This window comes from Macaca mulatta, chromosome 9 (assembly GCF_049350105.2).
Source record: "Macaca mulatta isolate MMU2019108-1 chromosome 9, T2T-MMU8v2.0, whole genome shotgun sequence".
Taxonomy (NCBI): domain Eukaryota; kingdom Metazoa; phylum Chordata; class Mammalia; order Primates; family Cercopithecidae; genus Macaca; species Macaca mulatta.
Genome location: NC_133414.1, coordinates 59708953 through 59736411, shown reverse-complemented (window position 1 = coordinate 59736411; position 27459 = coordinate 59708953). Strand labels below are relative to the sequence as shown.

General features: G+C 40.9%; 1 protein-coding gene across 12 annotated transcripts in view; it reads right to left on the bottom strand.

Annotated features, from left to right (window-relative positions):
* Positions 1-1065: 1065 nt before the first annotated feature.
* ERCC6 (ERCC excision repair 6, chromatin remodeling factor) overlaps positions 1066-27459 on the bottom strand; it is an 84305-nt gene continuing 57911 nt past the window's right edge. For all 12 annotated transcript variants that reach the window (XM_077946375.1, XM_077946380.1, XM_077946386.1 and 9 more), the window contains 11 exons: positions 24395-24511; positions 22275-22370; positions 20088-20303; positions 19537-19647; positions 18973-19092; positions 18442-18536; positions 17068-17213; positions 16277-16984; positions 7456-7660; positions 6481-6559; positions 1066-5331 (listed from right to left, as the gene is read on the bottom strand). In XM_077946375.1, the coding sequence (XP_077802501.1) occupies positions 4912-5331; positions 6481-6559; positions 7456-7660; positions 16277-16984; positions 17068-17213; positions 18442-18536; positions 18973-19092; positions 19537-19647; positions 20088-20303; positions 22275-22370; positions 24395-24511 (2313 nt within the window). In that variant the 3' untranslated portion in view covers positions 1066-4911. The remainder of the gene's footprint in view (positions 5332-6480; positions 6560-7455; positions 7661-16276; positions 16985-17067; positions 17214-18441; positions 18537-18972; positions 19093-19536; positions 19648-20087; positions 20304-22274; positions 22371-24394; positions 24512-27459) is intronic.

The following is a 27459-nucleotide window of genomic DNA, read 5'->3' as shown; positions in this document are numbered from 1 at the left end:
GTGCATTTTTTCCTTGTCATAGTTTTTAACTTCATGAATTTAGCTCTTGCCACTTGGAGCTGCAGGGATAAGAAATGCTGGCATCTTGCCCCTCCCTGTGAGGTACCATACCTCTGGACAGGGAGCTGAGGGAGACGGAGCTCTGTTTTCTTGGCTGCACCCACTGAAATGGGAGGGAGGGGGGAGTGTGTTGTGGCTGAAGAGTCTGACTCACTGTTCTTACCAAGATTTGGATTTCCTTGAATAAGTGTTACTTTATTCTACATGCTTTTAGGATAATTTTCAGTACATTAAGTGTTTGTGTCTCTCTGTATAAGAGGAAGGTGTTTATTTTTTGTTCCAATTTTCACCAGTTAAAGCTAATTCCTAGGACAGGGGGTCCAGAGGGCCCTTCACATTGCCATTCTGGAAGTGAAAGTCTAAAGGATATCTCAATGTTAGAAAATTTAACTGTGTACTTTACTACACTAAGAAAAGCTATACAGTTATATCAATATATACCAGAAAAGACTTTGAGGACAATCATTCTACCATGTGTGATAACCAATTATGGCACCACAATGATAAAAACAGTGGGTTACTAGCAAAGTTAGATAAATGGACCAATTTAACAGAATGCAGAGCCAAGAAACATTTCCATAATTATATGTAAATTGGTAAAGGTGGCATTATACATCAGGAGGAAAATAATAAACTATTTGCTAAAGGTGGTAGGGAAACTAGTCATCCGTATGGGATTAATAATTTATGAGAATGTATTCATGACCTTAGCTAGGGAATGGTTCTTACAGAAACAAAAAAAATGGAAAGACTGAATTTACTGTATTTTAAAACTTCCATATGATAAACATCACAAAGTAGATATGAGAATATGCTAATTCTCCATATTTTTATATAAAAGTTAAAAGACTCACAACCAAAACTAAAAATCTGTAAAACACCTAGGAATAAGCCTATTATGAAATGTGCAAGAGATTTATGATGAAAGTTACTAAAATTTCATCCAAGAATATAAAAGACTTTAATAAAATGAGGCCTATCATAATACTAATCAGAAACATAATATTAATTATAAAGAAGTCTTTTATTCTTAAATTAATGTGGAAACAAATGCAACCCTAGTCAAAAGAACACCACAATTTTACTGGAATTTAATAAACTAATTCTTGATTCAGCCGGCACAGAAAACACCCAAGAATAAGACACTGAAGAGGGGGAGAAAGGAAAAGCAACTTGCCCATGAATGGCAAAACACAACGCAAAGCACCAAATGACAGCGTGAGGAGTGTGGTTGGTAGAACCAACACCTGGATCCACGGGTCAGAAATAGACAACTTAGCATGTGATGAGTTGAAAGCTGACATTTTAAACTGGTGGAGAAAAGAATATTTGTTGATCATTGGAATAATTGCCTTTTTGTTTTTGTTTAGGGGAACAATCCTAAAAGATAAACAACCCACAGGAAAACTAGGCAAATATAACACAAATAGGCAAAGTATGGTAGAGATCTACAAATGGCCAATAACACGCAAATGTTTGATTTTATAAGTAATCAGGGAAATTCAAGTGAAAAAAAGGTACTTTCAATCATGAGATTGGTTAAAACAAAACAAAACAACCTACCGATATTGATACCACTTACTGTTGGCAAGGGTTTGGAGAAATGGGTCCTTTTATGGAGGGTGAATTGAAGCAAGCAATTTTGCTACATCAACTGACATTTAAAATCTACATAATTAATCCAACAATTCTATGCAGGCAGAGCTATACTTACAGGAATAGAAATGTCTTGCACATAATATTAAATGAAAAGTTAGTTGCAAAATAAGGATGGTATCACCCCATTAATATAAATTACATATTTAAAGCAAACTCGTTGCTGTAATAGACTTCAAAAGACAGTAGTTTAAGCAAGTCAGTATTTTATTTTACTCTTAAATAGCAAGTCAAAGGAGAATAGTTCAAGACTGGCAGGCCAACTTCTCCTTCCTCAACACATGACTTCCATCTCTTGAGATGCCAGGTCACTACTGAAGCTCCCATTGGCCTCCCAGCCAGCAAGAAAGGGGAATGTCAAGGAGAGTGCATACCCTGCTTCTTTATTTAAAGGGCCAATTTGGAAGTTTAAAACTTAGTCATATGGCCACAATTAACTTTAAGGGAGGCTAAGTAGTAGTCTTAAGCTGAGCAGCCAGACGTCCAGGTAAAACTCAGAAATTTTATTAGTAAAGGAAGAATGAGAAAATGACATTATAGCAGCAGTCTGTGTCATGTAATTCTCTAAATGCATGGAGAAGACACACCAAACATAGGACTGTACTTAGCTGTGGAACAGGTGCAAGATGGTGTGGGGGTGGGGAGGCAGACTATTGCTTGAACATTTTTAATGGTGATGGTATTAACATATTTAATTTTTTGACAAAATTTTAAAATCCTTTATTTGTGCTGATAAAGCATGTTAAATACATTAAATCCACACTGTACAAAGCTTTTAAAGTTCCAAAAATTAGATTTTTATCTAAATGAATAAACTTCTCTGCATTGTTAAAACCATTCTACTTACTGCAATGTTCTCCAAGTCCCTCCATCCAGGAGGCATGATGACAATGTGTGCAGATCTCCTCACTGAGACACCACCTTCCCAAGATCATGGTACGTCAGAAAAACTGAGACAAGAACTGGAACAAGGACCACCTTGCTCCTACTGCATTATAGCTTTTGACAGTATTTGTTACTTGAAGAGAAGGCTATACCTTGTCTAGCTCAATACAGTTTATGTTTCAGACACTATAAATGTGATGCCCAAATGCTTCATATGAGTGAACAAGGTCAGTAGATCACCCTGAGAACAAGGAAGACACAATTTCCTTATAGGCTAATGATTATAAAAATAGAAATTAAGAGCTCCCCAGAAACAAACCACTTAGTCAAAAAGGAAGGAGTTTTGACTTCCTTCTAAACCAAGTATTCAAGTTTAAGACTTATTGGCCTGTTTAAAAATTCCTTCTATGACTTCTCAACAATGATGGCAAAGTGACAAGAATAATGTAATCATCATCTTCCCTCATTATATATAAACCAAACTAAAAACCAAAGAAATGAACAAGCTATAATCCAAAAAAACTAGAAAATCCTGGCAGGAATCATAAAGAACATCTCTAAGAAAAGGATTCTTGGCTTAAGCAAAATATTAGAGCAGAGAAAGCAAAACTCATGTCCTCTCATGCAGTCCGGCAAGGCTCCCCCTGCCCAGGACCCTCCTGTCTGAGTCACAGGGACAAGCAGACAGAAGATCTGGACACAGCTATCCATGTTAAGCATGAGCGAGATGTAAAGAAACAGCACGGTAGGAGGGCAGGTATACTACAGAAAATGAGAGAGGAAAAGAGCAGACCAGAGAACACAAATCCAAGAAACAAACTGCACTGAGATAGCTACAGAAGAAATTCAAGGAATACAATGAATTTCAGAAAACAACACTTCAAAGATGAGATGATAAAATCATCCTGAGAAGGAAACAAGAAAAACACAGGTAAGAAAATAAACTGGGCTAGGCGCGGTGGCTCACGCCTGTAATCCCAGCACTTTGGGAGGCCGAGGCGGGCGGATCACGAGGTCAGGAGATCGAGACCATCTTGGCTAACACAGTGAAACCCCGTCTCTACTAAAAATACAAAAAATTAGCCGGGCGTGGTGGCGGGCACCTGTAGTCCCAGGTACTCGGGAGGCTGAGGCAGGAGAATGACGTGAACCCGGGAGGCGGAGCTTGCAGTGAGCAGAGATCACGCCACTGCACTCCAGCCTGGGCGACAGAGCCAGACTCCATCTCAAAAAAAAAAAAAAAAAAGAAAAGAAACTGAGGATCAAAGCAACACCATCACAGAACCATAAACACATAAACAGTAGCGAGATACAAACAGCCTTGGCTGGAATCCAAACCACAGAAACAGGAAAGCCCGTCACAGGGAATGCAAAGGCAGGCGCAAGACAAAGGCAACTGGAGAGAAGACAGCCTGCCAGCCTGCAGATAAGAGAGGTCTGGAGTGGTGTCACTTCATAGTAATAACAGCTGGGTCTGCTGTGGGCTGCAGTGATGTTTGTGTGCATGCACATGTGTGGTTTTTATGTACCTACTTTTGGCTTTAATTGGATTTTTTTTTTTAATAGCACATTTTGTGACTGTAGGAGGGAAAAAGATGCCCTTTTGTGACTGTAGAAGGGAAAAAGATGCCCTCTGCTTAAAGGAAAGCCAGGGTAAACTGAATACCCTACAACTTTCCACAAATACATGTCTTATCATTTATTAACAAACTGTTTCATGCTTTACTAATAAAAATACCCACCAATTTGCCAGTACCTTGAAAAGAGGATCTTTTCAAGAAAATTAATATAATTATCAAACAACAAATAACAAACCTGACCTTTGTGGGTGGCAAACAGTAAATTTAAATGTTTAAAGGTTATGCATCAAAATAATGCTATTACCAGATATTGATGAACTTACTGAACAGGTTTGACTGAATATAAAACCTGTTTTTAGCACCAATAAAAAAAATTATTGAGATTTCTGTTCTGCAAACTTCTAACTGTGCTCCCTGACAGCATCTTTTGGGTAAAGGAACAAATGTGCTCCAAGGAGTAACCGTTAGGTCCCTGATTTTTTAACATAATTCAGAGTGCCAAAAAAAGAAATCAATCCAAGTATTTTCTCCTTTAGCTAGCATTATTAAAACTTTTTAACTTTCAGAGAAGAGTTTCGTCTTCTTAAAGTTTTAATTCTGAGGTAGATGTCATGCAAACAAACATCAAGTGCAGCCAACTTCCGTTGACAAACATGATTATTAATAATAAATTAATAATCAGAAATGCCCATTAGAAAAAGTGACTTGAAAGTTTAGGAAGCAATGTTGTTTAGCAGTATTCTGGCTTAAGTTTCCAAATTCCTTCACCACCAGAAGTTCTATGAAAAGTGCACAGATTTCTCAATAGTTCTCGGAAGACACAAGACTGCGATGCAGATAACTTGGATTCAAACTCCTGTAGTATCTCCCTAGTGCTGGCCTGGCCATCAGTGTGGGCCTGGAAAGCGATGAAGTTTCTCATCTCCACCAGAAGGTCATCATGTTCTGTGGTGGGAAGCAGGGCAGAAGCTTCCTGCAGGTGCCCGCTTTCACTTTCTAAACGCTCTGGCAGAATCAGGTGGTTTCTAGCTCTCATTTTAGCCAAGAGTGAGGAGGAAGCGAGGGCCCCGGACGAAGAGTCTGCATCTTCTGCTCTTCCACTAAAATGCTCAGGGACATTATCTTTTCCCTCCTTTTTCATGATGCCATCCTGGAAAAAGAAGACCACTATATTGATATATTTAATCTCTAGTTTATGCCCCTACTTCCTTCCCCAAAAGCTGTGAGGGGTCACCAGACAACACATGTGCCAGGGTGGTGAGGTTGACGGGGTAAGACTAAGACTCCACCTAATGAAAAGGGAAAGGAGGAGGGTCCGGTATCTAAATCCTCCCACTGTTAAGAGACCATTTCCTAAAAAAAAAAAAAAAAATTAAAAGGGGGGCAACCAAGCCATTCCCTTAGTCACCACTCTGCATGGTGGTGGAAGGGAAGGCAGAGTGGAGGTTTCCAGGCAAGGTTTCAGGAAAATCTGTCTCTAGGAGGCCCAGGACCACTTTCAGTGCCCGTGGGCTTTTCCTATTCTTCCTCTCAAATGGACCCTGACCTGTACACTGTGGATAAGGAACAGTATCATAGCTATACTTCTTTTTCCTCACTTTTAAATCTTCTTACTCTTTCCTACCTTACATCTAATGCAAGTTTCCTTAAAAAAACACAAATCTAACTCTGAAAGGGTCTCAAATCCCTACTGCTAAAAGCACAGAACATGGGAAGTCAAAAAGGTACTCATATTCCTAAACACGTTCATATTAACTTAAAATTGGAGTCTGAATCTGGGAGTTTTAACATAATCCTTAATCAGAAAGACCAGAAAGACTTTCACTGAATGGTGGAGTCTGGACTAGTTTTAACCACTGTAGCACTCAAGGCAAGCAGGGCATTCTTGAACAGAGAAAGACAGGCACTCTGCTCTAGCAGCTAGTGAGTTACAGACACCAACATTCAAGGCAGTTTTCTGGACCTTTATTTCAGAGGGTTGTGGTCTCTGGAGCTGGCACTTCCCCTCTAGACAAGGCAGGCTGTCCTAGCAGCAACACACCCATCCCTGTGTCAACCTTCTAATGGCAAAACAGAAATGCTGCTACGGATCTTGGGTTAAAGACTTTGTCTTTAGGAAATCAGCAGACCCTTTTAGATTCAAGTGAATGTGCATCATAAATCAGAGCATGCAACACAAATATCAGGTGTCATTACACCAGAGATAACCATTTTCTTCACACCCAAAATCAGGTGAAATTTTCATGGCATTCAATCAAGCAAATCTCACCCTGGAAAGCAAAAAGGTTATCTATATTACCTGGCACTTCTCTGTTGGAGATGTCGATGAAGAATGCTGCACAGAGAAGTTAGAATTCCTTTTCTTACCAAATCTACTCCTAAAGAAGGAAAATAATCACAGTAGATTAAATGTTTGCTTTTGAGACTCAGAGATCAAAATACTCTTTCAACAATGAACTTCTTCCTGGAAACATTTCCATTTGCATGGTTATTCTTTCACAGCCACGCCATTTCTGCTCTATCCCCCTCGACTCTTCCACACCACCCTCCTAGAAAGTAACTGCTGGCCGGGTGCAGAGGCTCATGTCTGTAATCCCAACACTTTAGGACGCCGAGGTGGGCAGATCACTTGAGGTCAGGAGCTCGAGACTAGCCTGGCCAACATGGTGAAATCCCATCTTTACTAAAAATACAAAAATTAGCATGGCATGGTGGCGGGAGCCTGTAATCCCAACTATTCGGGAGGCGGAGGCTGCAGTGGGCTGAGATCACACCACCGCACTCCAGCCCGGGTGACAGGGCGAGACTCCGTCTCCAAAAAAACAAAAAAAAAGGAACTGCTGCATCTCAGAATGAGAACCACTCAGTTTCTTGTTCAAAAGATGATGGGAACCATTCTCAATTCCAGGTAGGAAAATCATTCTAAAAGAGCATACTGAATAACAAAGTAATTAATGTGTGTTGTAAATTGGCTAATTATCTCATTAAAGTTTAATCATTATCCTGGATCTCTTACTATTTTTAACAACACCATCTCTCAAATAAAACCAATCACTTCTCCTGAAGCCACTTTGGAAAACAGGGGATGAAAGCAAGTAGGAAGGCAAAGTTGTAACAGTATTTCTACAAGTCACCCAGATTTCGCTGCTATAATCTTTCCATGAGGGATTTATTCCTGAAGAGAAATAACATAAGCCTCCACACCTGCTCTGATTTTATTTCTAGCCTTAGTTGTTTGGCCTCCTTGCAAGTATGGCATGCAGCAATCTCTTACTTTGTTCCTGCTGGTGCACCAGAAATCCCCCTGTGGCCAGTCCAGGTGGGAACACCAGACACTGCTCCCAGACACCGCTGACGAGAGAGCCTCAGTGCTTTCAAGGCATCCTGAGCCACTCGGTTGGCTTCTGCTTCCACCAGTACATAATCTGGGCTGGCTCCATCCATGATGGCATCGTGCTTCATGACACTGTGCACGCCAACTAGCAAGAAAAGAAACAGCAAAGTGATATTTCACTTTGTACACAAGAAAGACACTTTTCTCCTCTGTATAAGTACAATATTGTGGTAGACAAAAAACAAAGTCATAGTAAACTTAGATAACCCTAGAGAATCAATGATAAAAAATAGTAAAATAATTCAGGCAACATAAAAAAATAAAATTCACATACAGAAACCTGCAACGTTCCTATTTACAAACAATAGCCAGCTAAAGATAAAATGGCAGGAAAATTCTACTTACAGTAGCAGAAAAGACAAAACACTTAGGAATAAACCCAAGCAATGTGTAAAGCTTGTATGGAGAAGACATGAAAACACTCCTGGGAAGAGAGACCATCAGACTTAAACAAACAGAAAGATATCCCTTGCATTTGAGAAGAATGACTCAATAACCATTTTCCCTGAGTTAATTTATATGTTTAATGCAATCTCAATAAAAATATCAAGCTTTCTTATGAAGTTAGACAAACTGATATTAAAGTTCATATAGAAAAATAAACCTTCATGAATAGATCAGAAAACACTGAAAAGGCAAAGTGACACCCTACTGGGCAATAAAACATGCTCCAATTACAACAGTTTGGTGCTGAGGAAGGAAGAGACACAACAGGAGATTGACCAGAAACTAGAAATAGATCGAACTACATTTGGAAATGTATTACATGATAAAGGCATCTCTCATCACTGAGAAAACCATATTTGAAATAAATGATGCTACAAACGTTGGGGCACAAATGTTGGGGCATTTTATCTTTGAACCAAGATAAAATCCACACCTCATACTCTAAATGGATCAGAAATCTGAATGTAAAAAGCAAAACCATACAAGTAGTACAAGAAAACATGGTGAATTATCATATGATCTATGTGTAGAAAAGGCTTAGAACTACAATTCCAATTAATAAAAGACTGACAAGCGTTTTTTTTAAAAAAAAAAACCTGTTTCATAGGAAAAAAATTATCATAATAAAAGACAACCAATGAGGAAATACTTGTAACATATATGAAAAATGAAAAGTTAACATCCCTAATATATAAAGAACTCTTTAAAACCAAGGGGAAAAAGGGACCAAAAATCTGATTTAGAAAATGGACAAAAGATATGAACAGACAAATTCACATAAAGAAAAATTTTTTAAATATAAATGGTTCTATAAAAAGTTCAATTTCACTCAAAGAAAATAACTGCAAATTAAAACTTAATATATCTTTTCTCACCTATCAGACTGGGAAAAATTAAAAGTATAACACCACACTCTTGACAAGGCTCTGGGGAACAACTGCTGGTGACAATTCAAATTGATCTAAACCTTACAAAAGGGAGTTGGGCATTATTCAAACAAACAAAACAACCTTACATATGTGTTCACCTTTTGATCTAGCAATCTCTCTTGTACAAGCACAGGATTATTTAGTGCAGCATTGTGGCTGAAAGAAGCTATAAACAATCTAAATCCTCATATGTGGATAAACTGTGGTACAGGTTTAATATCTCTTAATCAAAATTCCTGGGACCAGAAGTGTTTCAAATTTTCACTTTTTTGGAATTTGGAATAATTGCATATACAAAATGAGACATCTTGGGGGTGGGCCCCAAGTCTAAACACAAAATGTGTGTATTTTTAACATACACCTTACACACATAGCCTGAAGGTAATTTTAATATAATACGTTTATCAATTTTGTGCAAGAAACAAAGTGTTAACTGTGTTTTGACTGTGACCCATCACATGAAGTCAGGTGTGGAATTTTCCACATCTGGCATCATGTCAGTGCACAAAAGGTTTTGATTTTTGAGCATTTTAGATTTCAGGTTTTGGGTCAACATAGCAGAGCACTCTAGCAATAAAAATTGCTAAAGGAGGAATAGCTCTCTGTTAACTAATACAGGAGTGGCTGTCAGGATATATGAAGTTTTTTAAAAAAAGAAACAGAAGATAACATAATGTACAACCTTTTGTGTAAAAGAATAAGGGAATATGAAATTATACATGTGTCTGCTTATTTCCACAAAAAGAAACTGATACAGTGCAGCTGTGTCCCCACCCAAATCTCATCTTGAATTGTAACTCCCACAATTCCCACGTGACAAGGGAGGAACCCAGTAGGAGATGATGAATTATAAAGATGAGTCTTTCCTACACTGTTCTCATGAGTGAATGAGTCTCACGAGATCTCATGGTTTTAAAAATGGGAGTTTCCCTGCACAAGCTCTTTGCCTGCTGCCATCCATGTAAGATGTGACTTGCTCCTCCTTGCCTTCTGACATGATTGTGAGGCCTCCACACCCACATGGAACTGTAAGTTGATCAAACCTCTTTTGTAAATTGCCCAGTCTTGGGTATGCCTTTATCAGCAGTGTGAAAATGCACTAATACAGTCCATCTGTACCAGTGGGGAGGTGCGCTGCTGAAAAGATACCCCAAAATGTGGAAGCAACTTTGGAACTGGGTAACAGGTAGAGATGGGAACACTTTGGAGGGCTCAGAAAAAGACAGGAAAACATGGGAAGTTTTGGAACTTCCTAGAAATTTGTTGAATGGCTTTGACAAAAATGTTGATAGTGATATGAACAGTAAGGTCTAGACTGAGGTGGTCTCAGATGGAGATGAGGAACTTGTTGGGAAGTGGAACAAAGGTGACTCTTGTTATGTTTTAGCAAAGAGACTGGTGGCATTTTGCCCCTGCTGTAGAGATTTGTGGAACTTTGAACTTGAGAGAGATGATTTAGGGTATCTGGCGGAAGAAATTTCTAAGCAGCAAAGCATTCAAGAGGCGACATGGGTGTTGTTAAAGGCATTCAGTTTTATAAGGGAAGCAGTGCATAAAAGTCTGGATAATTTGCAGCCTGACAATGTGATAGGAAAGAAAACCCCATTTTCTCAAGAGAAATTCAAGCTGGCTGCAGAAATTTGCATAAGTAACGAGGAGCCAAATGTTAATCCCCAAGACAATGGGGAAAATGTCTGCAGGGCATGTCAGAGACCTTCATGGCAGCGCCTCCCATCACAGGCCCAAAGGCCCAGGAAGAAAAAGTAGTTTCATGGGCCTGGCCCACGGTTCATGCTGTGTGCAGCCTGGGGACTTGGTGTCCTGCGTCCCAGCCACTCCAGCTGTGGCTGAAAGGGGCCAACACACAGCTCAGGCCATGGCTTCAGATGGTGCAAGCCTCAAGCCTTGGCAGCTTCCACAAGGTGTTGAGCCTGAGGGTACACAGAAGTCAGTAACTGAGATGTGGGAACCTCCACCTAGATTTCAAAAGATGTATGGAAACACCTAGATGCCCAGGCAGAAGTCTGCTGCAGGGGCAGGGTTCTCATGGAGAATCTCTGCTAGGGCAGTGCAGAAGGGAAATGTGGGGTTGGAGCCCCCACACAGAGTCCCTACTGGGGCACCACCTAGTGGAACTGTGAGAAGAGGGCCACAGTCCTCCAGACCCCAGAACGGTAGATCCACTGACAGCTTGTACCATGCACCTGGAAAGGCTGCAGACACTCAATGCCACCCATGAAAGCAGCCAGGAGGGAGGCTATGCCCTGCAAAGCCAAAGGGGCGGAGCTGCCCAAGACCATGGGAACCCACCTCTTGCATCAGCGTGACCTGGATGTGAGACATGGAGTCAAAGGAGATATTTTGGAGCTTTAAGATTTGACTGCCCTGCTGGATTTCAGACTTGTGTGGGGCATGTAGCCCCTTTGTTTTGGTCAATTTCTCCCATTTGGAATGGCTGTACTTACCCAATGCCTGTACCCCTTTTGCATCCAGGAAGTAACTAACTTGCTTTTGATTTTACAGGCTCATAGGCAGAAAAGACTTGCCTTGTCTTGGATGAGACTTTGGACTGTGGACATTTTAGTTAATGCTGAAATGAGCTGAGACTCTGGGGGACTGTTGGGAAGGCATGATTGGTTTTAAAATGTGAAGATATGAGATTTGGGAGAGGCCAGAGGTGGAACGATATGGTTTGGCTATGTCCCAGCCAAATCTTATCTTGAATTGTAACTCCCACAATTCCCACGTCATGGGAGGAATCTGATGGAAGGTGACTGAATTATGGGGTCAGGTCTTTCCTGTGCTGTTCTTGTACTAGTGAATGAGTCTCATGAGATCTGATGGTTTTAAAAACGGGAATTTCTCTGCACAAGCTCTTTGCCTGCTGCCATCCCCGAAAGATGTGACTTGCTCCTCCTTGCATGATTGTAAAGCCTCCCCAGCGTGTGGAATTGTAAGTCAATTAAACCTCTTTCTTTTGTAAATTGCTCAGTCTTGGGTATGTCTTATCAGCAGTGTGAAAACAGACTAATACAGAAACACGTGAAGGAAATGCCAGAAACTCAAGAGACTGGAAAGGGAAGGAAGGGGTGGGGACAGGGTGGGGGATGACACAACTCTGGTATTTCTTTTTGCATATTTTGTCTTTTGTTACTATGTTAATGTGTTGCTACTCAGAAGATAACATAGAGTCAACAAGGATGGGAGGAAACCCTAAAGTGGAATACAAACAAATAAATTAACTATATTTTAAATTGATAGCACACACTGAAAATACAAAGAAGAGAAAAAAGAACCAAGTTTTTTTTGACTCAAGAAGTGTTTTGACCAAAAACTTAAAGACAAAAATAAATAAAAACAAATACTGAACTCTAGTTAGTATAAATAAAAACAAATATTGAATTCTAGTTAGTATAACTGTTTTTGCCGTAGTTCAGGTTAGAAATTCTAAAAAACTACCATGTATCCTAGGATTGAGGAGTAACTCAGTACGTTGTGAATGAAGGTCTTGAAGAGGGAAGCTACAAACATGGAAAGGGCCCTAGGGCACTGAAATGAAATTGGAGACAACAGTATCCCCTCATTTTATTTTGCTTTTTGGAGCTTGTTAGAGTGTAACTGATATGCAGTAACTGCTAAAGTACAGAATTGGTAAGTTGTGACATTATGTACATACCATGAAACTATCACTACAATCAAGACAATGAACATAGCCATCACCTGTAAAACTCACGTCCCTTTGTAATCCCACCCTCAAATACCCCATCCCCAGACAACCAAGCCACTTTCTGTCATGACTGTGTTTTCTAGAATTTTATGCAAATGGCATCAGAGTATGTACTAATCTTACTAGTCTGAAAGTCATCCATGCTGTAGCATGTATCAATACTCTATTTCCTTTTATTGTTGAATAGTGTGTGTATATATATATATATATATATATATATATATATATATATATATATTTTGAGATGGAGTCTCGCTCTGTTGCCCAGGTGGGAATGCAATGGTGTGATCTCGGCTCACTGCAACCTCCACCTCCCAGGTTCAAGCGATTCTCCCGCTCAGCCTCCCAAGTAGCTGGGATTCCAGACACCTACCATCATGCCTAATTTTTGTATTTTTGTAGAGACAGGGTTTCACCATGTTGTCCAGGTTGGACTCGAACTCCTGACCTCAGGTGATTCACCCACCTCAGCCTCCCGAAGTGCTAGGATTATAGGTGTGAGCCACCAAGCCTGGTCTGTTGATTAATATTTGATCATACGGATATGCCATGGTTAATTTAATTTACTTGTTGATGGACATTTGATTTCTACATTTTGGCTATTACTAATAAAGCTGCTATGAATATTCACGTACAAGCCTTTGTATGGACATATTTTCCAGTTCTCTTGGGCAAATACACATCCAGGACTGAAAAGGCTATATCATAAGGAAGGTGCATGCCTAATTTTTAAGAAACTGCCAAACTGTTTTCCAAAGTGATTGTGCCACTTTACATTCCCACCAGGCGTGTATGAGAGACCCAACTGCTTCACATCTTTACCAACACTTAGTATGGTCAGTCTTCTTTCATTTTAGCCATTCTAGAGGGTGTGTAGTGGTGTCTCATTATGGTCCTAATTGGCATTTCCCTAATAATTAATAATATTAACAAGTTTCATATATTTATTTGCCATCTACATATCTTTCTTGGTAAAGTCTGTTCAAATTATTTGTCCATTTTAAAAACTGGGTTATACATTTTATTTATTTATTTTTTGACATGGGGTCTCACTCTGCTGCCCAGGCTGGAGTGCAGTGGCATGATCACAGCTCACCACAGCCTCAACCTTCCAGGCTCAAGCAATCCCTCCACCTCAGCCTCCCAGGTAGCTGGGACTGCAGGTGTGTGCTACCACACCCGGCTAATTTTTTTTTACTTTTTGTAGAGATGGGATCTGACCATGTTGCCCAGACCTGTCGCAAACTCTTAAGCTCAAGCAATCAACACACCTCAGCCTCTCAAAGCACTGGGATTACAGACTGAGCCACCACACCCAGCCAGTAATTTTTGATTGGGTTCCAGACATTGTGAATTTCATCTTGTTGGATGTTGGGTATTTGTATATTCCTGTAAACTCTCAGGTGGAGCTGAAGCAGTGCTCACTCCAAGGCTGATCATTCCCTACTACAGAGGCAAGACCCCCTACTCTGTCCTATACCCAATGCCCCATGAAATATTTTTCCAGTCTTAGCTGGTGGGAACAGGCACTATCCCTGGCCATGGGAGAGCACCAGACATCTCTCCTCTAATTCAAAAAGTTAAAGAGGAAAGGCCTTTTCACTGACCTTAAGTAGTTTTCTTGCACAATGTGCTGGTCAGTATTCAGCTGAGTGCCAAAGGAGATTCTGCAGACCTGTGGGGTTCTCTCCCTGTGCAGAGCTGTCTCCTCTATCATCTCTTTCATGTGAATGCCAGCCACCCTGGCCTCCCCTGATGTTCAGCTCTGTTTTTTCAACAGAGGGTCTGCCTTGGACTCCCATCTGGTTTCTTCCTCTTTCTGTCACAGCATGAAAATTCTCTCAAGGCAGTAGGGCAGGGCAACTGGAGAGTTCAGTTCATTTGTTTCCCATCTCTCAAGAGATCACCGCCCTTTGGTGCCTGAAAACCAATGCTTCGTACGTTTTGTCATTGTTTTCATTGTTTCACATGGAAGGATAAATGTTAATCTGTCTTTGCTGGAAGCCAAACTCATGGTTTTTATAGACATAGAGATAGGTGTATCTGTGCAATTTGTTGTGCACATATATGCATGTATGTATATGTATGTACACAACAAACACATACACACACATACATACATCTATTTCCTGATGTTGGCTACAAAAGCAATGACATACTAGCAGCAATGAACACTCTCAGAACCCAGATCCTAGTTCCTAAATACCATTCTCCAGGGCTCCTTGAAGAAATGGCTGATTCCAGGGCTGGCACAGAATATCAACTGAGCTCAGCATATATTAGTATAGCAAGAAGAAAGGAGGTGCTCAAAGAATGGGGGGGACATACCAGAGGGACAAAGGAGCCTGCCTGAAGGAGCTCCCACCCACGAGGCAAATCTAAGACAATATGAGCATCATAATACCCCTACTAATGGATTACAGTTATGGAAAAAAAGAATCCATTAGTCCATACTGATCTAAAAATAAATTAATAAATAAATAAGGGAGAAGGAAAACCTTCCTTATAGTAGAATGTTAATCACCACTTGGCAATCACTGTAGTAATAACTGACTGAGGAAAGAATCATCAATGGATATTAAAACTAGTGGATAAAAGTTGGATGAGAAACAGGATATTTACACAGTCTCAAAGCATATTCCTTGAAAGTACAAATTAATTACAAAGGGAAAAATATTAACATTAGCATTGAGAAACCTGGCAGACTCCACCTTAATCTTGAAAATTAACTTGTACTAGGTCAAACCACCATGTGTCTCCTGACAGATGCATTGAGTAAGATACAGTATCACCTCTGTGGTATTCCTGCCAAAAAAAACAATGTATGCATAGATGGGTGTGTGTGTGAATGATAAAGCAAAAGCTGAAAAATGTTAATAACTTAGGTAAAGGATATAGGAGAGCTCTTCGTATTATTCAAACTGATTTCTTTAAGTTTGAAATTACTTCAAAATATGAAATTAACAAAAAAATTAACCATGCTAAATAAAAGTCTTTCTGAAATGCTACACATAAACCTGCCTTCTTAAACTGAGTGCCATAAGCAGCAATCTTTGGTAACTCAAGGTCATGACATTGTGAACACAGTGACTGCTAAGGGATCACTAAGCAGGGCTATCTATACTCCATGGTCTTGAGCAATTGTTGAGTCTACATCTCCTAACTTTTCTCCCTTGACGTAAGTTATCAGCTTTCGTACTTCTAGAATGTCTGTCTCTAGCCACAAGCCTGTCTCTTTCCCTTAAAATGTTACTTTAATCTCCTATGGTTGGAAAATCAGATTAATGTAGCACATAGCATGTAAAGTAACTGCCTACTAATGTTCAGGTAGTACACATCTATTTAAGAATTGCACACTTCCCATAAGTGGCCATAAGTACTACCGTTTTCCAAAGTTTCAAATTCTTCTAGGTCTTCAGAAAAGAGGCGTAAATACAATTTTTAAAATGTCAATATATTTCAAATCTAAATTTTTGAAGAAAAACGCTTCTGGCTGAGAGCCCTCTATGCACCATCAGTTAAAGACTGCTACTGCTAGAAACAGCCTACTCATTTTCTGGTCCTAGCATCCCTGTGGCAAATGTATCAAACGGATTACCTGATTTTTTGAAAAGCTTTTCCAAAACATAATCATCATTGCTCTGTTCCTTGGCCTCACTCTTGTTTTCACTATCTTGCTTCTGGTAACGCCTTTTCTTCACCAGGTGCGGAATTCGAGTTCCTTCAAACTTGGCGTCTCTGCAATGCTTAGGGTTCTTAGGCTTTTGCTTTGGTCTCAGATGCTTCTCTAGGGTCTCTTCTTCTGCCACACTATGATGTTTTGTTTTTGACTTGTGCTTATAAAAATTATTTTCCATTTGTTTATTCTCCCAAAAAGATTCTGTTTGAGCCTGGCTGGGTCTTTCTCTTTTGTAAGAAAGACCCAACTTTTCATCAATGCTTTCATCACCAGATGGCCTAGAAGTTTTGCCTGTTCCTGAAGAATTTGAACATTCCCCATTTCCACTAATCACTGACGACTCTTCCAGTCCAGATACTGCATTTGTCTCTTCTCCAAGCCTATCATTGCTAGCTATATTACTACTCATGTGAGGGTCATCTTTCAAAGGATCACTTTGATTAGAAGGTACTACATTTACTTCAGCTCCTTTAGCCTCAGATTTCTCTTCAGATGATGTGGCATCATTTATTGATATGCTAGAAGCAGGGAACTTTTTGCGTTTTGGAACATCATGGTCTGCTCCAAAGGCTGGTTGAATCTTTCTTTTTAGATGGCATTTGGGTGTCTGAACATCTGATCCAGTTCCTGTAGAGGAAAAACACCACTAATACTATATTGTATCATCTTGTGCAATTGATTACTTTAAATTAAATGATTTTATGTAATACCTGCAAAAATCGCACTTGTTTCAGTGCTCTGGGATGCATCAGGGCTAGTCAGAGTAAATAGCTCATAGAGATCATTGGATTTGAAAAAACGCCTTTGTTTTGGGTCTTTTAGCACTCTATTTGTCAAAAACTGCTTGAAGATTTGTCTAAAAAAATAAAAGATAAGCTGGTATAAAACAATGTGTAGCTCTACCTAAAAATTCAAGTTATAAAGCAATATAAGAGAGATACGATAATAGCTGCTGCATGAATGGCTAAATAATCCCCCAAATTTTCAGCCTTGGAAAATTACAATTCAGAAAATATATAATACATCAGTTAATCTCCCACATCTTGCAGAATTTAAATTAGAAATAATACCTTATTATTTACACCAAATGAGCTTTTTCAACCTCTAAGATCTAATCCATTTCAAGAAACACCTTTTCACATGCCATCATGTGACTCATAGCCTCTCTTAGCCTCCCTGACTTGAATACCAAGGGTCCTGCCCTGCCTAGAACCTTCCTATCATAGGGCTCAGCAAACTCTCTTACCTGGGCTTTGTAACATCTCCACTCTGACCTCTCTCTCCCTGCTCCCACCTGCAGGTCCACACTCTGCTGAAGCCCCATGCCACTGCCACTCTGGAACAGGCATCTCCACCAGCCACACTGTCCCTCTCTGTCATTTATTCTCCTGGCTAAAGCATAAATCTGTAAGAGGAAGCTCTATTCTCACAGGATCCAACTCGTCCTCCACCGTCACACAACAGTCCCTTGAGGAAGATGTAATGTTCCCAGCATGTGATGAAGGGCATAGAACTTCCTATAAAAGCTGGGCTATGGCTCAAGGAGAGTCTGTGGTGGGGGAGTGGGAGAAGCTGGCAATGTGTTGAAGTTACCACTGTCTAAAATCCCCTAGTCATTACAGAAAGACAGAGGAAGAAACAGGCATCCTGTCAACTTCTTTGTAAGGGGCCTCAGAGTCAAAGACCGCCAGAACACCCACACTGATCCCACCTGCATAGTATGTGTAAATACCAATATGGTAACATTTAACCTTGTCACTTTTTAAAATTTTTCTGAAGGCAACACACCATAGTAGGCAGAAATATTCCTTTCAAATAACAATACGAAGTTTACATGTACGTGATTCTTGAGGTAGAATAAGGTACAAAAATTATCAGGTTCAAAGACATTTTCTGACAACTCACAGTAAGCCATCTAAGCATATTTTAAAAGGAAAGAAAAAATACAAAACAAAAACCAAAACCTTAACTTATAGCAACTATTATTCTAAGATGTTAAGACTTTTAAAAATAACACTTTGGAAAAATTCCCTGCTCAAGACTCTGGGAACGCACAACCAAGAGCGGCCGTCGTGTGCACTGACCGGTGGTAGATCTTTTCTTCAATGGTGCCCGCAGTGAGGAGCCTGTACACAGTCACCTGCTTCTTCTGGCCTATTCTCCATGCTCGCTCCCGGGCCTGTGGCAGAGAGAGACCTCTCAACAAGAATCCTTCCCAATGACAAGCACTGACTATAAGAAACAAAGCTAGCCGGTCACAACCTTTCACTCCCAGAGTCAGAATTTTGACTCATGATGTCAAGTACACCTAAGGCCTACTCAGGAAGATGAAGAGCCAGTTGACAAGATATCTGTACTTGAAAAAAATGTTTGTAACTATGCCTATGTTCTTTTTGCCCCAACTCTAGGAAAGAATGCTATGGATAAACTGTTGAAGATGGTTCCTGTCCACGTGGCTCTGAAGGGTGTCTTCTTCCACGTTGAAGAACAGCAGACAACCAAAATGTGAAATGTACTCTGAAGTCAACCAGAACATCAAAGGACAGTCACAAGCACTAACCATGAAACTATATTTCTACTAACATATTCTTTTCTTAAAAAAATAAAAAACAAACCTGTGTGTCTGTGCTTGGGTTCCAGTCGGGGTCATAGATGACAACTCTGTTTGCCCCTGTCAGGTTGACACCTAAACCTCCCACCCGCGTGGTCAGAAGAAACACAAATATGGATGTGTCCTAGAGAGGTAAGACACACAACACTGAGCACACACACTTAAAACCAGTTATAGCTCTCAGCCTCTGCCTCCACATACTGTACACACGGAACTACTGGGCTATTCCCAATACAAGGAATGGTAATGTCCTAGAGACCTCTGGTGAATCAAAATCTCATTTCACACCTTTTACTTTTAATATTTAATAGAAATATTGAAAAATTGGGTTTTTAGGAGGAAAATACATTCTGTGGAAAACACATTCTTTGTTTGAACACACACATGCCCACCCCCACCCCCAAATATCTAGAAGTGCACAGAGTTAAAAGCAACAAGTCTTCCCTTAGGCCCCCTCCCAAGCCCAGATGTCAACGCTGCTTCGGGGGGTAAGGGTGTGGATACGCTTAGTCCTTTCCCTCCACGTACAGCAGCACCGCTCAACTTTCCTGTTACATTCACATGTTACCTCATTGTATCTTGTAATCAGTGGCTGTCTTGAAGCTATTGTAGTGGTACCATCCATCTTGAGATAGGTATACTTTTGGGCTCTAAGGAATACTTCAAGTATGTCCAGCATCTGTTTGGAGGTGGAGGATAGGAATTTGCAAAGCAAATACACATTCCCAGTGAGTGCTTCTCTATTTGTGTAAATGGTCACACCTTTCCCCAACAGGCCTATGTTAAAAGGAGTTTCTTGCTTTAGGACAGATAAACAGAACTGTTAAAATAGTAGTTTTAGTATATCCGTATGGTTAATTCTTACTTTTGTAAACAGCCAAAGCTCAGGCCTAAACTCACTTGCAGACCAAAATCACATGGTGAGCTTTTTTAAAAAGTCAACTTTTAGATACCAACTCTAGAGAAAGATCTAAACTCCCAAAGAAATCGGCAGACTGCCACCTCAGCATCAGTGGTAGACTTGCTTCAGAATCATTACTCTAGACTGAATCCCATTTTGTGAGTTGATGGCTGTCATAAAGAACCAGCCTGTTTCCTGTCTGAAGTCTGTGCACTCACCTGCCTTGACTGAGAAAACAGCAATACTCGCTGACCCTGCTTGTGCCATATTTTCAACAAAGATTCAACAACAATCATTTTCCCAGAACGTTTCCAGTACCCAAACTGATCTTCTTCTAGTTCATCATCAGGAAGACCTTTGAGATTCTTGGGACCTCCAGAAAAGAGATCAGGGTGGTTGCAAATTTTTCTTAGGGCTATGAGTCCGGAGAAAATCTATGATAAAAAAGACCATATGTACACTCAGATGACCCCATGTAAGGTAAGATTCCCTAGGCAAGGAGGCTATTCAACCTATAACACAGACTAAAAAACAGGTCTCCACCAGTTTCTTAGTCTTCTCTAATCACAGCATTATCAGGAGCTGGGAGAAATTAACTTTCACTCATCTTGTTTCCCTGATAGAACAAGTTCTCGGAAACAAAAAAATTCTACTGGACTGAACACGTCTACAGGGGTCATATACAATTGCTGACAATTCATTTTCCCTCACTAGAAAAAAGGCACGCTGTTCACAGCATTATAAACTTAATATAAAAAAGGAACTTGCCTTTTAAATATAGATCAGAAATGTCCTATCAACCTAAACTTGAAGACATCAGTCATGTGACTTATCAAATGCATTTAAATATTACACTCCTAAGTACCTCACTAAAAGTTCTGCAGTTTAATATGAGTCCGAGGTTGAGGATCCATTTACCTTTAGACTATTATTATATCCGAAAAAAAAAAAAAACTGCATGAAAAATGCACGAATCGGAAACATATGAAGTATGGTCCATGCAGAAGGGCACAGAAGATGAGGGGTGAGTGCCCCTGGCCCATCCCCACAAAAGGACATTAACAAAACTTCAATAATGGGGCTCTTCCAGCCTTGAGAGGATGACTCAAATCAAACTCACTGGTATAAAAGCTTGAGCAAAGAAAGGAGAAATCACCATTAAGCCAATAATCAAAGGGTAGGGTAGCTATCACTAGTAAACAGCAATTAAACAGATTAACAATAAATGATCTGAATAAGGCAGGAACACTGGCAAACCTCCCCAGAGTCATCCGTGACTCATTTTTCTTCCTTTCAATCTGCACTGTCCAATGCAGTAGTCACTAGTCACACGTGGCTCCCGAGTACATGAAGGGTAGCTAGTTCAAATTGTGATGTGCTGCATTTGTAAAATACACACCCAATTTCGAAGACAAAAACAGGAGTAAAATATCTTGCTAATCATTTTTAATTTTTGATTACATATTAAAATGTATTTTAGATACATTAGGTCAAATAAAATATATGATCAAAATTAATTTCACCTGTTTCTCTTTTTCCTTTTTAATGTGACTACTAGAAAATTTACAATTCCAAGTGTAGTTTGCATTCTCTCTCCTGGATAGTGTGATCTAGACCTTCTAACTTGGAGAGACCTGAAGAAGTTAAGGGGAGATTCATGGAGACGAACAGATGTGAATGACTGAAAAAACCTCCTGTAGCTACCAATAAGAAATGAAATAAGAAATTGTGAGAGATGGTTAAAAGAAATGAAATGACCTAATCACACTCACATTAATAGAGTCTTTTGGAGAAAACACTAGCTAGGAACTTCTGAAATCTGGACACTAGTAGAAAGAGAGCTTTCTCAGTATTGAAAGGAACAGAATCACCATAAATAAACTACTGTCCTACCCCGGGGACAATGAGTATTAGAGCCAGGGACATTTGAACTAGATTTATATCTGGTTCCTAATATGGCAATGGTTCATAAACATTTATTGGGGAATAGGGCTCCTTTAGGAAGCTGATAAAAGTTATGAATCCTCACGATCCTCTCCACAAGATATATAATTTTGGTCATAATATCTGGGAAAACCCAGTTATGTACCTGACACTTGCCCACCTACCAAGTAAGACCCTCGGAAGTAACAGTAACTGCACAGCTCGCAGCTGCATTTGCGTCTGGGTTCAGATCCACAGTGCACAGCTCTGCAACCTTCCACCTTCCACCAGTTACCTAACTCCTCTGCACCTTACAGCTCCAGGCCATAGGCTGACTGCACATCTACCATGCAGGACTGCATGCAAGTGAAGTGAGATGACAGTATGTGAAAAGCCTGGCATACTATAGATCCTAGTTTCTTTTCCTCCCTCGCTTCCCTTGGTCCACAATTCATTTCTCCAGCTTCTATTTTTTAGCTGACCTGCATCTCTCCATTGAGAATCCTGTAAACTTCTTTGGAATCAACGAAATTTTGGTAGACTTTATGCTGCTCATCTGTAAGACGGCAAAATAAGACCTACGGAGGGGAAAAACAAGGAAACTATAATTTCAAAAAAAAATTAACAGAAATAATTAAAATATCAACAAAACTTCCCGATCAAAAGAGCACAATGCATGCGATTTTAATGATATCCCTATAATTAATATGAAAACAACAAAGGGTGATAATACTTCTCACCATACCCTCCATCTCTGTCACTCATCTACCTCCAGGGCCCACCCCACAGTCCCCAAAGACTGGCTTCCTGCTCATGAGCAAGTTCAGGGCCCAGGTGCACAGACCATCCTCCATGTTAGCCTCCAAGTGCTCAAACCATCCCACCTCCCATGACCCATGCCATGCTCTACTCGCAGACCTGACCAGAGACCACAACCTCACCTGGAGCTCTCCCTTTCCTGGAGCTCTAAGTGCAGGCCCATGAGTTACCAGACTCGCCTTGGAAGGCAATCCCTACCCTCCCAGCCCACTGCACCAACCACTCCATGCCATCGTGCTCTGTGACCCTTCACCTCTCAACCCTCCCTCCTTCGTGAAGTCCACTACCACCAGTTACATTCCCATGGATGCTCATTTAGCTACCCCTCTGTCACCTACCTGGACTGCTTTCAACTCCCTGCCTCTTCCCTGTAAACTTCCAAATACAGGTCAACTCAACCATCAGTCTTCTGTAGGCCTATGGTCAGTGCCGGTGCTGCTGGAGAAAAGCTCCTACCCGGCAGCTTCCTGCCATGGCCTGCCCTGCTCCAGGGGGTCCTCTACGCATGCCCACCCAGAGCCTTCCATAAGCCCAGAGCAACTGTGCCCATGCTCCTCACCACCTAAGCCACCCACACCTCTGTCTCAACTTCTACTTAAAAACAATCAGACAAATAAAAACCAAATGAAAATCAAACCTGAACCTACCAGGATCAGGCATGATTCCCTGGTTTTCACTCCCTAACATGTCTCTACTTCTGCATCCACCTCATCTTCCTTTATTCCCAAAGAAAGAGGTTCCTGAACGGGATGGAAGGCAACGCTTCAACCTCTGCACTGCATCTGAAGACCCACTCATTCTCCTCAGTATAGTGTGCCTCACCTGTTAGCCTCCAAGTGGAAGATGGGGGCTTCCCTGAGAAAATAAGGTACAATCCCCACCTCCACTTCCTCACCTCCACTCACTCATGAAGCCTACACACAGAGGAAGCCTCACATGCACCTCTGTTGATGTCACTGAGGCATCACTCATGACTTCCTAGTGGCCAAACACACTGGGTCCTTACCAGGTCACCCTACTCACCTTCCGACGCCCAGGCCTTCACTTCTGCTCATGCACCTGTCTGCGCCAGCCTCCCCAGTCTTCCCAGCTAGCTCCTCCTCTTCTACCCTCCTCCTTGCTCTCAGCCCCGACCACACTGGCCTCCCTGCTGTCCATGGAGGCCCCAAAGCACTGCCACAGCCCACCATCTGCAATGCTCTGCCTTCAAAACCTATATGACTTGCTCCTTCGCCTTCTTTAGGCCTCTGCTCAAGTGTCAGTTCATCAAAAGTCTTCTCTGACCATCCCTTATAAATGGCCCACTTCCCCAAATCCTTGCCCTCAGCATTCCCAGCTTATCCTTCAACCCTGCTTCATTTGTCTCCACACTTACTGCTGCTACCTGACATCTTCTAGAGTTTCTGTGACACTCTCCCTCAAGAATAAATGTGGGTTCCCACAAGAACAAAACTTGCTTTGTTCACTGCTATATCTCAGAGCCTAGGATCATGACAGGCACATGGTTGGCACCTAATATAATTTGTAGCATGAATGAATTAGGGGCTTAAGGAGAATGGAGATGTTTAAAAGAGCAATTGTAGGAACCCATGTGTCAATAAGAGGGAGGTCAAAGCCTGTGGACTAGAGAAGAATCCACTGAGGGCAGACGCCACAGCAGGCCTAGCCTGACCACAGTTCCAGGATCATACCTCACCAGACTCACCCACAGAGGAGAATCAGAGTGAAGAGAAAGGCACACTTATGCTTTAGGAATGCTTTGTTAACTCCTGGATTTACAGACCTGTTCATTTTTATCTGGCAAAGAAAGGCTCATCTTGACATCTGACTTCATTCTCCGTAGTAGATATGGATTTATGGTATCTCGTAATACACATGCACACTTGTAAGCAGTTTTGACCTTTAAAAAGAGCAGAGAAGAGAACAATACCATACACGTTTAAGGAATGTATTTGTTCTTACCTCTCAATAGATTCCATTCCTTAAAAAAAATAAAAGAATGACCAACAGCTGTACAAAGTCAGTGGAAAATGATTGCAAAATGGTTTGAAAAAGCTAGCATAAGTTCCATATACTCCAAGGGGTGGTAGCTTTCATAATACTATCAGTTAAAAAAATTATCTCATTAACCACAATGTACAACAAAACTGATAATTTTGTGCCTTATTTCTCTTGTACACTTTCTTTTAATTATTACTGTACAGTTAAACCCTAAAGTAGAGACTTATTGGGTTCTTGACCACCACCCCTAGGGGAAAAACTGCTTTTGTACAAATCTCTGTTTGTGATCTTGTATTCTCCAAAAGCTACAAAGGCACTCTGTAAAGCTGAAGATCAAAAGCTAACTCTAGGGAAAAGCTGCAGTGATGGAGCAGCCAGCCAATAAGCAGAGATTAGTGCCCACTGGAGACTTACAAGAGTAAGTTCAACAAGAGCCCTCTGATCCTAGAAACGAAAGGTCACTCTGCCCTAAAATGCAGCATATGGTTCTGTAATGGAGCACGGCCACATGAGATGAGTACTAAATATACGCAAAAAACAAAGCCCCACAGCCCAGAAAACCACTCCCTCTGCAATTCACTTACAGGCAAAGCAGTCAATAAATTATTGCTACTTCAAAAAAAAACTAAATAGGCTTAACAACTTAGTAAATTACTATTTCATGGAAAAAATTCCAACCAAAGTTTCAATTTAAGAAAGTCAGTTGTAAAATGAATGATAATAAAAAAGAGCTTGAACACACAGAAAAAAAGTTAAAAAATTAACTTGTTAAAAAATATTTTTAAAGAATGCTAAAAATACCTCACTCATGCACATATATGTATGTGTGTGTATCTGTTGTGTGAACGCATGTGCATAAATATTAAAATAGGCTTTACTTGGAATAATACATAAAAAAGCTCAACTAATCAATGACTTTTATTTATATATAACCCCTTAAATATATCATTCAGACATTGATAAAAATCACCTTGAAGATAATGATGAGGTACCTATTACTATTTCTGATGCAGAGATGATGAAATTTCAGAATTTAAAAACACAGTCCCACCAAGGAAGCATGAATGTACAGTCTGTAAAGAAAACTGCCCCCACATCCTTCCTCCACCCACACTCCCTTCCGCAGAAGAATGAGCATGATGGTTGGAGGTGCTGGTTAACTACACCAGGGCTAGGCTGGGGAGCGGCCGGGCTGTGGCTCCTGCTCTTTCCTGCATGCCACCCCACGGAGATGATCTTCTGTTTCACTCCCAACTGGCTCCCAGTCTGTTTCTCTGTTCATAAAAATACAAGGTGGGATCCAGCTAGATTTCTCTACCAATGCTCACATCCCAGTGCTGTGGAAAACGGACACCTTGCTGAGCATGCCCACGCTACTTCCTACTCTGACAAGGAAGAGTTCTGCCTCTTCCTGAGCACAGTGGCCTTAGGCGAGTCACCAGAACGCTGGGAATCAAAAACCTTGTGTGTGGAATGAAGAGGGTCAACTAGGCATCTCTACAGGCTCTTCTCAGTTCTCACATGCCCTGCCCCAGCTGAGCACACCAACCCCAGCAGCAGTCTGTATTTGGGCTGCTGACATGCTCCCCCTCACCTTCCTCACCTTTCAGGCCCCAGCTTAGTCATCCCTTCTCCAGGAAGCCTTTCTGAGCTCCATAAGCTCTGACACTGGGCATCTCCCCTGATCACAGTTGTCACTGTCCTGTACTGGGACCAGGTTTATTTGCCATTTTCCCCTGTGCCCACCCCTACTGGACTGGAAATACCTTCATGGGAAGGTTCTGGTTTCCAGCTCCTGCCATCATTTTAGCACCAGCATGACAGAATAAATATCAGCACACAGACTATCTTCTTAGAATTCAATAATGCACGGCAACATGGTCTTTTTTTTTTTTTTTTTTTTTGAGATGGAGTCTCGCTCTGTCGCCAGGCTGGAGTGCAGTGGCCGGATCTCAGCTCACTGCAAGCTCTGCCTCCCGGGTTCACACCATTCTCCTGCCTCAGCCTCCCGAGTAGCTGGGACTACAGGCGCCCGCCACCTCGCCCGGCTAGTTTTTTGTATTTTTTTAGTAGAGACGGGGTTTCACCGTGTTAGCCAGGATGGTATCGATCTCCTGACCTCGTGATCCGCCCATCTCGGCCTCCCAAAGTGCTGGGATTACAGGCTTGAGCCACCGCGCCCGGCAACATGGTCTTAAACAAAAAGGAGCAAATATAACCAATGCTCTGCTTTCAAAGATCTCACCCGCTAGGAAGGGGAGAAAGATAAGTACACAGATTCCTGAAACAAGAACTTCAAGGAAAAAATAGATCATAATGACATGTTCTCAAATCATTTTTCTATAAATGACTTATTAATGTCAAAGGAGAAGTGGTAACTTCACAGAGTTTAGATCTGGCCAACACCAACTTAAAGTAATCAGAGTTAACATCACCCATAGTGGGAGAGACAGACAGACAGCATGTTCCTCCAGATACCACACACTGAGGAAGACACATCATTTCTGTGATATTCCTGGTCAAAATGTATAACCTGAATCCAATCATGAAAAAATGTAAGGCAAACCCAAACTGAGGTACATTCTACAAACTAACAGGCCTATAGTCTTTAAAAATGTCAAGATAATGAAGGGCAAAACAAACGGTCCCAGATTAAAGGAGACTAGAGACACAGAAACTACTGGAACAACTGACAAAATATGAGTGATTATAGACTAGATAACAGACTCCTATCAATGTTAAACTTCCTTCTGATTTTGTTGCTTACACTGGCTATGTAAGAGGCTATCCTTGTTCTTGGAAATACACACTGAAGGATTTGGAGAAACGGGCATCAGATCTGCAACC